Raw genomic sequence first — 11,807 nt, 5'->3', positions numbered from 1 at the left:
ATAGTTACTTCAGAAATAAAGAATATCTTTAAGTTCAACACCAAGAGTAGTGAACAATGCTGTATGCATTATAGTGGATGATGAGGGTTTATAATGTTACGAAGGACCTTCTTCACTTCCATGATGCTAATCTTCTTCTTCTTATTATTATTATTATTCCTTTTTCCATTTTCTTTCACCTTGCCTCTTAACTCCACCACAAATACCCTTTCATCATCACCCTTAAATGACGATTTTACCCCTCTCACCTCTATTCCCACATCCTTCAACGCTCTCATCAAATCAAGCAACAACCCTTCCCTATTCATACACTCCACCTCCAACAAAATCTCACCCTCTATCACCGAAACCTCCACCGCCCTCTCCTTCCTCTTCTTTCCACTTCTCCGCCGTTTATCTTCCTCCTCCAGCTTCTTCACCTTCTCGTGCAACTGTTTCACGTACTCAATTGTGTCTCCTAATATAGAAGCCTTGTCCATTTTCGTCACATATGGTACCAACGACCTTAACGTGATGAACTTCTCGTTCAGCTTTTCGCGACGCCGCCGCTCCGCTGCCACGTGGCTGCTGATTAGGTCATCTTGTGGAGAAGGCATTATCGTTCTTTCCAATTGTTCTAGGGTTTGTGCTGAATTGTGGCGGTTTTGCTTGCGATGCAAGTATGGAACCCTAAACAATATGTTCTTGAGGAGCCGTTGGGGGTTTTCAACCACTGTCACCTGGTTGCAGTTATAAGCACTGCTGCTCCACGTGGCAAAAGCTGATTGGAAGGACAATAAGCCGCAAACAGCATCCGGCCGGTGGCCAGAGCTGCCTTCTAGGATGGTGGACACCGTTTTAGAGTAGTGTGTGTGGCTCTCTAAATGGAAGTGAAAAAATTAAAAAAGAAACAAATTAATAAGATGAAAAAGAAAAAAAAAGAAGAAATTAAAACTAAATTGATTTACACAAATATTATTGATTAATATATTTGTGTATAAATATATATATATATATATATATATAAATTTATATTTTAATATGTATTTTATATTGGTGATTAACTTTAATAATTAATTTCAATGTATACATAATAGAATCAATTACTTTAACCTTTTTTTTCTTCAAAAATTGATTATGCTTCAATTTAAATAATAGGTAATAATTAAACTGAGGGAGTGAAATGAAATGAAACCTTGCTCCGTACATAGGTGAGATGTCTCGGCCTCTGAGTTATTATCATACTCATCACCATGTAGTAGTTCTGACACGATAGAACATACATCAAATATACTTTAGAAAATTGAAAACTATAATTTGACAAAGAACACTACGCAATGCAACCAAGAAAACTATATATTTTATTTGTCAATAGATATATCAATTTATTATTATTATTATGAAATTGAAGGATAGTGTATAAAGATGAGTGATGACAAAGATAATGTCTATCTAATAAGCTACTAATAACGTGTTAAGGATTAATTTATCAGTTCGTTATATGTTTATTTATTAGAAAGTGTTAGGTAAATAATGACTATTTTAAATAATATAAATAATTATTAATTAAATAAAAATATATTATACTTCTAAATTAATTATCTAAATTTTAATATTAAAATAATTATTTATACAACTAATAAAATAAATATCTAATATATCTATTATTCACATTATTTAATATTTTTATTATCTACGTGTACTTTTTCTTATTTATTATATGCAGAAGGAGGAATGATACATAATAAGTATTGACTTACTCACTTGAGTAATAAATATGGTTAATTTTAGCGGGCCTATCATTTGGTGCTCAAGTTTGTCTAGTACTTTAGTAACTTATTTTTTGGGATAATGTTACATAGTCAGTATAATTTATATTTTTAATCAATAATTAGTTATTAATATTTAAAGTGTTAAATAAAAGTATAATATTGATAAATTTATTATTGACTAAAATTATTAAATTATTAAAAAAAATACTGATCAATAATATAAATTAAAATTGTTAATCTTTTAATTTTTTATTTTTTATAATAATTTTTAAATTATTTAAAATTTATTAATTTTTATATTTTTAATTAAATATTAATTATTTAAAATATTAAATAAATATAGTAATTATTTTAATATTTTAAATTTTACTAAATAAATATAGTAGTTATTTTAAATATTTTAATTTTTTAGATCTTTCTAAATAAATATAGTAGTTATTTTTAAAAAATTATATTAAAATATTAAAATTCAACAAGTGATCCAACAAATTGGTTTTTCAATTATTGAGTTTTACTATATAAACTAAACAATAATAAAAATTACAATTTTAAAAAATTTAAAAGAATTCAATTTTTAAATAACTATTATATTATTTAGTGAAATTTAAAATATTAAAATTTTAAATATATAATCAACAATAATTTGATAAATTCATTTAAATAAAAAAATTTTACTATAAAGAAATTACAATTTGAAATGTAAAATTTTAAAATACAAATGATAAAATAATTTTATAATAATTTAATTATTTTTATTCTTTTATGTAAAGAGATTTTGTTTATTAAGGTCTAAAAGATAATATTAAAATTAGTATTATAAAAAAATATTAAAAATTTAATATCATGAAGAAAAAATAAAAAAGTTATATAAAAATTAATTTGATTAATTTTTAAAATTTTAGGAACGAAAATGACTTACGTCTAGACTTTTCGAGACTATTTTGATTATAAATAACTTTTTTACATGTCAAGTCATGTGGCGTGCTATAGATGTCACTGACCTGACACGTCAACTAATTATCTTATGACACGTGACATTAACCTACTACATTATCATGCTACATGACACTTAACGTGGCACATCATCATCTAACTAACAAAAAAACCAATTTAACTTACGTTTTATTTTTTAAAGAATAATATAACTAAAAAATTTATTTAATGAGTAATTTAAAAAATAAGTAATTTTTCAAGAACGAATTTAACTATTAACCCCTAAATCCTAATAATAATAAAGGTTTGGAAATGTCAAATTATTCACCTCGGTGTGTGCACATTTCAAGGAGACCACATACATGCTAAATCCTTTGCATGGAACAGGATCTATCGATCATAGATATGTCATCACTCCCGCAGTTAAAATAGTTATTAATTAAAACTGATACGTAGTGGTTAGAAATTAACTGTGGCGTTTGAATTTGTCCACTAATTTATTAAGGAATGACTTACATTTAATCTCATCTCAACAACGTGAGATTTTTTTTCCTTCTCATTGTTGAGCAACGTAGGAAATTTTTCATCACTGAAAATACTTTATTAAGATAAAAAAATATAACACAAAAAGACACCATATCATGTCAACTTAAAATTTTAACACATTAAATTAAGACATTTTTTGTTTTATAGATTATTTATTTACTTTAATTTTTGAATACGAGACTAATTCTTTATACTGATGACATTTATATTACTTAACATTAATTAAAAATGGTATTGTCAATTTTTTTCTATATATGTGTAAAAAAATATAGAGAGTTAACTATAGCATAAATCAACTCAAATCAATTTTTTATATTTTTAATTTTAAAATTCAAAAAATTAAAATAGTACAAAATTGTTTTATATTTGTATAACAGATTTTCTATTTTTTAACTAGTTAGCTTTAATTAGCTACATTTCTAATTAATTCTTTAGCAAAATCAATATTTGTAATTTTAAGAACTAATTAAATTTTTGGCTTGCTTTTATTATATACTACCTTGTCACTGTTAAAGATTTTAGTGAAAGATAATCTTTTAATAAAACTACATATTCATCGCCAATCTCAGAAAAAGAAAAAAAAAATTGTTGCGCATGTTGATTAAATATATAATAATATGCATATACTTAATTGTATATTATGTCTATAAGATTATATGTCTGTTTACCTAGTGAAGCTGCTGATTCTGGTGGAAGCAGCTCCAACCCGGCTGAGTTCAGCCGATTGGAGCCATCATCCGGCGATCCGGCTCGGCTACTGTCCTCTGCTATGACCAGCTCCTTAAGTTTGCTTTGTGGGAGGGTTGCTGTTTCTGAATCCAATAATAATTGAGCTTCTTCTGTAATGGGATTGGAGGCAGAGTTTTCAGATAGGACATGCTTTGGTTGGGGATGGTGGTGATCTCCTACGAAAAAGCTCTTTATATGTTTGATTAAGTTGATGTCTTCTTTTACCTAATAATAAAGAACCATACCCATTTAATTGCCTATTTATATACAGATATATTTAATTAAATAATAACTAAAATATAAATACGTATTATATTAAACTATTTAACGATTTTTAATTATTATAATTATGTATATAAGAAAAAATTTTGAAAAGTAACATTGAATATTATAAAATAAAATAATATCATTTTTAATTTTTATAATATCACTTATGAGATGATTCTTTTGCATTCTATTTTATATCAATTTATAGAATAAATGAGTGGCATTACATAAAAATGACATCATCATTTGTTATATAACATATTAACATCTGAAATAAAAAAAATCAAAATTTAGCTAAAAGACTTTTGAAATTTAAACATAACAAAAAATCATTTTTAGTGAATTTTTTACTAAATTTGTTTGACAACTTATTATTATAATAATATAATTTAATTTTAATTTATTATGAATATAAAATAATTTTATATGTGTATTCAATTACATATAATATTACATTATAAAAAATAACTATTATTTTTAATGATGATGTAATTGATCATCTCAAAAAAGATAGATATAATTATATAATTGTATAAAATATTTTATATTATAAATACATTAAAATTAAAATTAAAATTATTATAATATTTGGTGAAATTAGATTTTGTAACATTACTCCTTATTTACCTTATCAGTTGTGCCGAGTTCAACGACGCCATCCAACATTGGAATGCACACCACTGTCTGCAGTACAGTTGGCATGGTACAAAACGCAATCACATGTTAATTAATTAAGACCTCATCAACACATACACCCCACAATAACAAGAGTTTGTTGAAGGACATTTTACCTTCACATGAGCACTCTGGCGGTGGAAAAATTTGCATATATAATCATTCAGACAAGAGAAGCTATAGTAAGTAACTGATGAATTATTATATGAATGGAAAATAATATAATTAAGTAAGAAAGTACCTTGGCAAGAATTGCTCTTGAAAATGTCTTGGTGTCCGCTTCGTTTGCACCTTGGAGCCAAACATGCTGCCTCCTCGCATATGCCTTCCCCGGCAACCTTTAATTAACAACAATATTATCATTACTTAAAATTCTATCTATCAAGCATAACATAAGATGTAAATCAGTTGTGCTTAGCAGCTATTAGTACATCCTAAAATTTGTTTGAGACGTGTTAGAAATATAATTATTTATATATTTTATTTTTATCAGTTTAAATTTTTAGAAAATATAATTTTATGCATTGTATTAAAATTTATACAATTAAAAATTTTAAAGTGTTGAACTAAAAAAGAATATATATATAAAAATTTAAGTAAATACAAAAAGATTTTTGTTTAAAAAAATATATTAAATATATAATTATTTAAAAAAAGTTTAGGGAGCAATAACTTTTGTATTTTGTTATCAGCACTTAACTATTAAAAGAAAAATGAGTAATCTTTTACTATTAAATTTAAAACTCACACTATTAAAAATACTATTGATAGCCAATTGATGGTTACAAAATACAAAAATTGTTGACTCCTAGCGCTCTTCAATTATTTATAGACCTCTGTTTATCAATTTAAATTTTTAGAAGAAATAAATAATTCAAAAACACAGAGAATCAGTTTTTGTTTTAAACAACAACTGGTCAACAAAGTAACAGACAGAAATGTTAAAAGAAAAGATAAAATATTAACCAAAAAAATATTAGTTTTGAATATTTTCTAGCTAGGATAATGATAATTAGCCTGGCGACCATGGACTTACCCTACACCAGGAGCAAAGGAGAAGGAGACACACATCAAATAGTACCATTCGGATTCGCTAAGATCCTCCGGCGACAAGGCGGTACAAGGACGCGGAGTTGCCGGGGGATCAGTAGCAAAGATGAGGTCTCCCTGGCGATCAGACAATAGTAAGTCATAGAGGTCTCTAAGCTGGTTGCTTCTCTGGAGAGACGCCTCCTCATTATTACTATTACTCTTGTTAGCTTCTATTGCTTCTACTGTCCTCCTAACCTTAATTTCTCCATTGTAGAATCCATCACTCCACCTTAGAACTCTGCACATTTATTATCATAATTATTTTATGTACTTCTCTAGCTTCCTTATTATAATAATTAACAAGTAAAATTTAACCATCTCTTTATAATTCAATAGTAGTAGCTATTTGGAAAAGTCTAGGAGACAACGACTTTATTAAATTCTGACCAGCATATAATCAGCAAAAGAAAAGTGAATAATCGCACGCAATTAAATGAAATCTCACACCATTAAAAACATTATTAATGATTACTTGATAGCTACAAATTACAAAAGTTGCTGATCCCTAACACTGTTCTATTCGTATCCAATTTTAAGGGGAAAAAAGTTAGATGATAGAAACAGAGCCCTAGATAATTATATCTCAGACAATAACTAACTCTAGTTATGAGTTAGCAAAAAATGTTATTTCTCTCTTAACTAAGTGTTTGAGAGTTTCATCGATTATCTATCTATCCCTGAATTTGAGGAAGAAGATAATGAGATACCTTTGTTGTGGAGAGAGTTGCCAAAAGATGGTGTAAGTCCAGTGAAGTGATTGAACCGCAGCCTGCAGCATGCTTTGAACCCTGCTACAGCTTGGCATTGAGTGAGATGAAGAAGAAATGTTGTTTTATTTTCTAAAATATATGATATAATATAATAATGGGAGATATTATTAGGGACTATATTTTCAGCTCAAAAGCCGAATATATATATAAAAGGAAAGGAGAATTTCAAATGAAATAAGTCGAGTACGTGCAGAATATGAGAAATTAAGAAAGCTTGACTTTCACATAGGGAAATAATTTCATTCATGTGGAGGCTAGTACAATTAGCATGTGAGTTTTTAATTGTCATCTAAGTTCTGGTGAGTGAACAATAAGAGATGCAAATAATATAAACAATGGATTGTATTTTAAATTTATTAACGAGCAATGCTAGGGGTCAGCAACATTTATGATTGGTAGCTATCAACTAGCCATTAATGATGATTTGATGGTGTGAGATTTCATCTAATGGCTCACATTTCTCTGCTGGTTACATGCTGACCAAAATGCAATAAAATTGCTGCCCCCTAGACTTTTCCTTTATTAACCATACAATTTTATTTTATATTTAATTAATTTAAAATTAAAATTTTAAAATTAAAATTAATATTTTTATTTAATTTATTATTTATGTTGTTCAAAAAAATATATTATTCTTTTATATTTTTTCATAACTGAAATATATGTAAAAAAAATTAGGTAAAAATTTTTAAAATTTGTTTTATTTATTATTTATTAAATAAAAAAAGTTTAAACTAATTTTTTATTTTTCTAATATTACTGCATATTTAATTTGTTTGTTAATTAAGAATACAAACGTGGAAGTCTGTTTTTTTTATATAAAATATGAAATTGTGATCATTCTAATGATGTTAATTATTAGATGTAAGAAATTTTTTTTAAATTTTTTTTGTTTTTATTTTTTATTTTTAAACACATGATTCTTATACTTGATGTAAGTAGAGTAGCACATTCATATAGATATAGTTGGAACACGGCGTACAAATTAAAATTGTTTAATTTTACGTACATATGGCAATTTTGTTTTGTTTACACTAAATAATCTTTTAATAATACTTTATTTACTAATAATTAATTATTATCCAAAAGGAAGAATAGGAATTAGTAAGCTATACATCATATTATTATGCAAACTGAAACGGATTCGACTAAATAATAATAATAATAAGACATATTCAATATATATGAAGAAGTATTCAATATTTAAAGAAATAGTGAAATAGACAAATCTCAAAGATATTTTTTAAACAATTTAATTAAGAGAATAATAATCTCTTTTAATTAAGCCTAGATATATATCAAAGGCAACCATATAGCAGTGCTTTTAGAGAAATTCCATGTATAGTTTATTTAATTTTGACTGGTTGGTTTACCAGACGGTCTTAGCCTATATATATAACAACAAAAAATCTCAATTTGGTGGTGAGAGTGAGAGTGAGAGTGTTGGTGCCTATAAATACAGTGCTAGGGTTTGGCTGCAAGCATTATTATTAATTCATAAAAAATATTACACGTCCAAATCAAAAATCAATCATTATATAATATATATAATTAAACTCAATTTTAATTTATATTTTAATTTATATTCTATATAGATGATTAATTTGATAATTGATTTTTAATATACTCTTTACGTAATTATTAATTCATTTTAATTTATTCCATTTGGCGGAAAAAATATTAATTATTAACTTGTAAAAAGATACAGATTACAACAAAATAACTTTCAAATATATTAAGACAATAGAATGAACTATAAAAATATAATGTCTGAAAAAATTTGCTCATCATATCGTCATTCAATGAAATATTAAGCTATTATTAGGCATCATCACTATTACCACTTTCCCACCAACCCTAACTAACAACCACAACAACATCATCATCAATAATAACCGTCACCATCACCATTACGGCCAACACCAACCACCACGGCCATGAAGAGTGAGACCATGAAGTTATGGAGGCAGGTGGTAGTGATAGCGGTACAAATAATGGAGATGGTAAAGTTAAATTAATCATTTTATAAAAATTAATATTTAATTGAATAAATTAACGGTTGCATTGACTCAATATTTGAGTTAATTTTGTCAAATAAAAATTATTTTTGGAAGGATCATTTTGTTGTTATTAGTTTTGGGATTCATTTGATCAAAATTTGCAATTATCAGACACCAAAATAACTATTTAATACACATATTTTAATTGTGTTCTCTAATTCAATTTAAAATTGAAGTTAACTCAAAAATAAAAATATATATCCATTTAAAAATATAATTAATTATTAATACTATATATAATTTTTTTATGGATAGTTTAGTAAAAAAATCTTTAAAAAAGAGTATATTTAAATAAAGAGTGAAAGTTTTGTTATAAAAACATGTGAAATTGCAAATAATATATTTTTTTATTTGGCCGTTTCTTTACTAAAAGAAACAATCTTTATTCTTTAACAAATTAAAATTTTACTCTATGCCAAAGTATTATCTATTTTAGTATTGAAGGATTATTTTGTCTAACCCTTTAACATAATTCAAAATGGTTAAACAATAAACTCCATAGGAAAAGATATGGTTCTCATTAATTGTTGTTTTATTTAGTCTAAGGTACAAATAAATTTTTCTTCTTTGACAGTTTAACAATTGACACTTAATAATTAGAAAAGAATATAAATATAAAATATGTGTGTGTATAAAATTTCAGCACTTCAATTAATACTTGGTTAGGACGTTAGATACGTCATGAGAATCATAATAAACGTTTCTTGTACTAGTAAACTTGCCTTGTTTGCATTTTGAATGAAGATACATGTGATAATGGATGGTCCGAAGCAACGGATTATATTGCATGATTTAACCGATGATGTCCCTATCAAGTTATTAGATGAACAATGATTTAAGTAATTATGATTAAAATAAAATTCAATTTGAGAGATGACGAATGTGACCTTCTTCAGAAAATTAACACAAGAAATTAAAAACAAAGAGTGTGCAACACTTGAGAAAGATGAAACTATAAAAAAAAAAAATGTCATAAAAACTTTAATACAGCATCATAAAATTATTCATTTCAAAAATTTAAACTATTAAAAAAACACATCAGTATAATTTAAACATATATAGTATTATAAAATTATTCATTTCTTTTCAAATATAACTATTTTCTCGGTTTTAAAATAATTATTAGTTTCATTTTTTGAATTTATTGAAAATAGATACATTTTTCTTAAAAAAATAAAAACAACAATTATTTAAAAATAAAAGAAGTGATAGTTTATGGCTAAAACAAGGATTGGTAGTTTGACAAGAGGATTTAGGAATTCATGTACGAATCAGTTCACGTAGACGCATATTGGGAATGGATTGTAACACCCTAATATTTAAAATTTTATGTTTGAGTCATAAGTCAATGATATTACGGTGGTATGACTCTCAGATAGATTTTTAATACATAATTATAAGTATAACTGAAAAGAGTATTAATCGAGAAGCTTAAAAAGAGTAAAAATAAAATTGCGAAGTCGTATCACTCACACATCGACAACTAAAAGATAAAGCGTGAAGATCGAAAGCGATATATAGATAAAGGCATAAATAAAGGAGAATAAGGGAAAGACAGTATATAGATATATAACATAAGTAGATAGCCACTAATTGCGACCCGTGAAGTTTAGGCCGATTAGGGTACAGTATCTCCTAATCTCTCCCAAAGAAACATAAGAGCCTCTATAGGCAAGTTCAAAAGAGTTCAATACATAATATAAGTTTTTCAAAATAAAAGTGGAGAGATTCTAAGCAAAATATAAAGTAGAAAATGTAAGGATCTTCGCCATCTCTCAGATGAACCACAGCTCACTTCTGAGCACCTGGACCTGTATCTGAAAAACAAGAGATATATACGGAATGAGAACCCCCGACCCATGAGTTCTCAGTACGGTAAAAGTGCCAAATAAATACAATACATTGCAATAAAAAACTCACTAAACATCCTAAACTTCCTTTCACCAAATATTCATCTTATGTCCTCTCTAATCCATAAATAGGCAACTGACATTAGGAAATGCTAAATCTAATTTGTATTCCTCATGCTCCCCAATTTTCTAACTCCCCGACAATTCACAATCAGAATTATAAACAAAACCATCCCTAACTATTTTGTCTCAGCAATTCGATTTCATTACCTCATATCCTCACCTGAAGCAAGTGAAATCACTTCACTGTGTCTACCCAAAGAGCTCAAATTATCTCATTTTCTACCTGAAGCAAATGAACTCACTTCATTGTGTCTACCCAGGAAACTCAAATTATCTCATTCTCTACCTGGGGCAAGTGAAATCACCTCACTGCGTCTACCCAGGGAACTCAAATTATCTCATTCAATAATCATCATTTTAAATTAATCATATCATTATTCCATTTCAACAAGAACAGCCCTCAACATCAATCGATACCAGCATGAGGGACCTCTCAGTTGTACAAACACAATCAATACAGACAAGTAATACACAATTAAGGTACAACTAGAACAGATAGCATATAGTCAGGTAACATAGCATATATGATATAGCAATCCAAAATAAATAGGCAAACCCAAACAATTCAAACATATGCAAATGATGTATGCCTGCCCTATGACTAATGAGTCTCATCTGTCGGTTATAAAGCCAACCCGACAAGTCTTATTAGCTAACCATTGGACTGTTCTTCTGTCGTGCATCCCCAACTCGAGTTATTCACAATCATAATCATAATCACACAACACCCACACTGGGTTTTATCCATGGGGGCAAACTTATCCGAAACTTTCACAGTGTCTGGCCATACTTACGACATAGGGTCAATAGAATCTCGGATCTCAACCTGGAGCAAGTGGAGCCGACCCACTGCATCTACCCAAGGATATTCGAAACTCAGATAATTTTACAAATCTCAAATCAATCTCGACTGGGAGCAAGTGGAGGCTAACCACTGCATCTACCCTATGAGTTGCAAACCAAACTCGGAGCAAGTGGAATCAATGCCACTGCATCTACCCAGCCACGTAT

The 11,807-nt window shown here is 27.5% G+C and overlaps 1 protein-coding gene across 1 annotated transcript; it reads right to left on the bottom strand.

The window, feature by feature from the left end:
• On the bottom strand, positions 1-6,866 carry LOC130936634 (basic helix-loop-helix protein A-like). Its single transcript, XM_057866728.1, has 8 exons — positions 6,701-6,866; positions 5,938-6,231; positions 5,143-5,239; positions 5,018-5,032; positions 4,854-4,910; positions 3,899-4,184; positions 1,175-1,243; positions 1-859 (listed from the first exon to the last, which is right to left on the bottom strand). Exons 1-8 carry the CDS (start codon positions 6,796-6,798, stop codon positions 69-71), a joined length of 1,707 nt encoding a protein of 568 aa, XP_057722711.1. The 5' UTR covers positions 6,799-6,866; the 3' UTR covers positions 1-68.
• Between the last annotated feature and the right edge of the window lie 4,941 nt (positions 6,867-11,807).

Source organism: Arachis stenosperma, chromosome 6, assembly GCF_014773155.1.
Source record: "Arachis stenosperma cultivar V10309 chromosome 6, arast.V10309.gnm1.PFL2, whole genome shotgun sequence".
NCBI classification, from domain to species: domain Eukaryota; kingdom Viridiplantae; phylum Streptophyta; class Magnoliopsida; order Fabales; family Fabaceae; genus Arachis; species Arachis stenosperma.
Note: the sequence above shows the minus strand (reverse complement) of the source record. Positions and strands in the feature narration are given on the sequence as shown.

Bases quoted from the DNA above. Each gene is read 5' to 3' on its own strand.
- LOC130936634 (XM_057866728.1), bottom strand. From the start codon at position 6,798: ATGCCAAGCTGTAGCAGGGTTCAAAGCATGCTGCAGGCTGCGGTTCAA. The intron at 1,244-3,898 runs GTAAACAGACAT...CTATCGTGTCAG, and splicing joins AGAATCAGCAGCTTCACTAG to AACTACTACATGGTGATGAG. The intron at 860-1,174 runs GTTTCATTTCAT...ACTTCCATTTAG, and splicing joins TCACCTATGTACGGAGCAAG to AGAGCCACACACACTACTCT.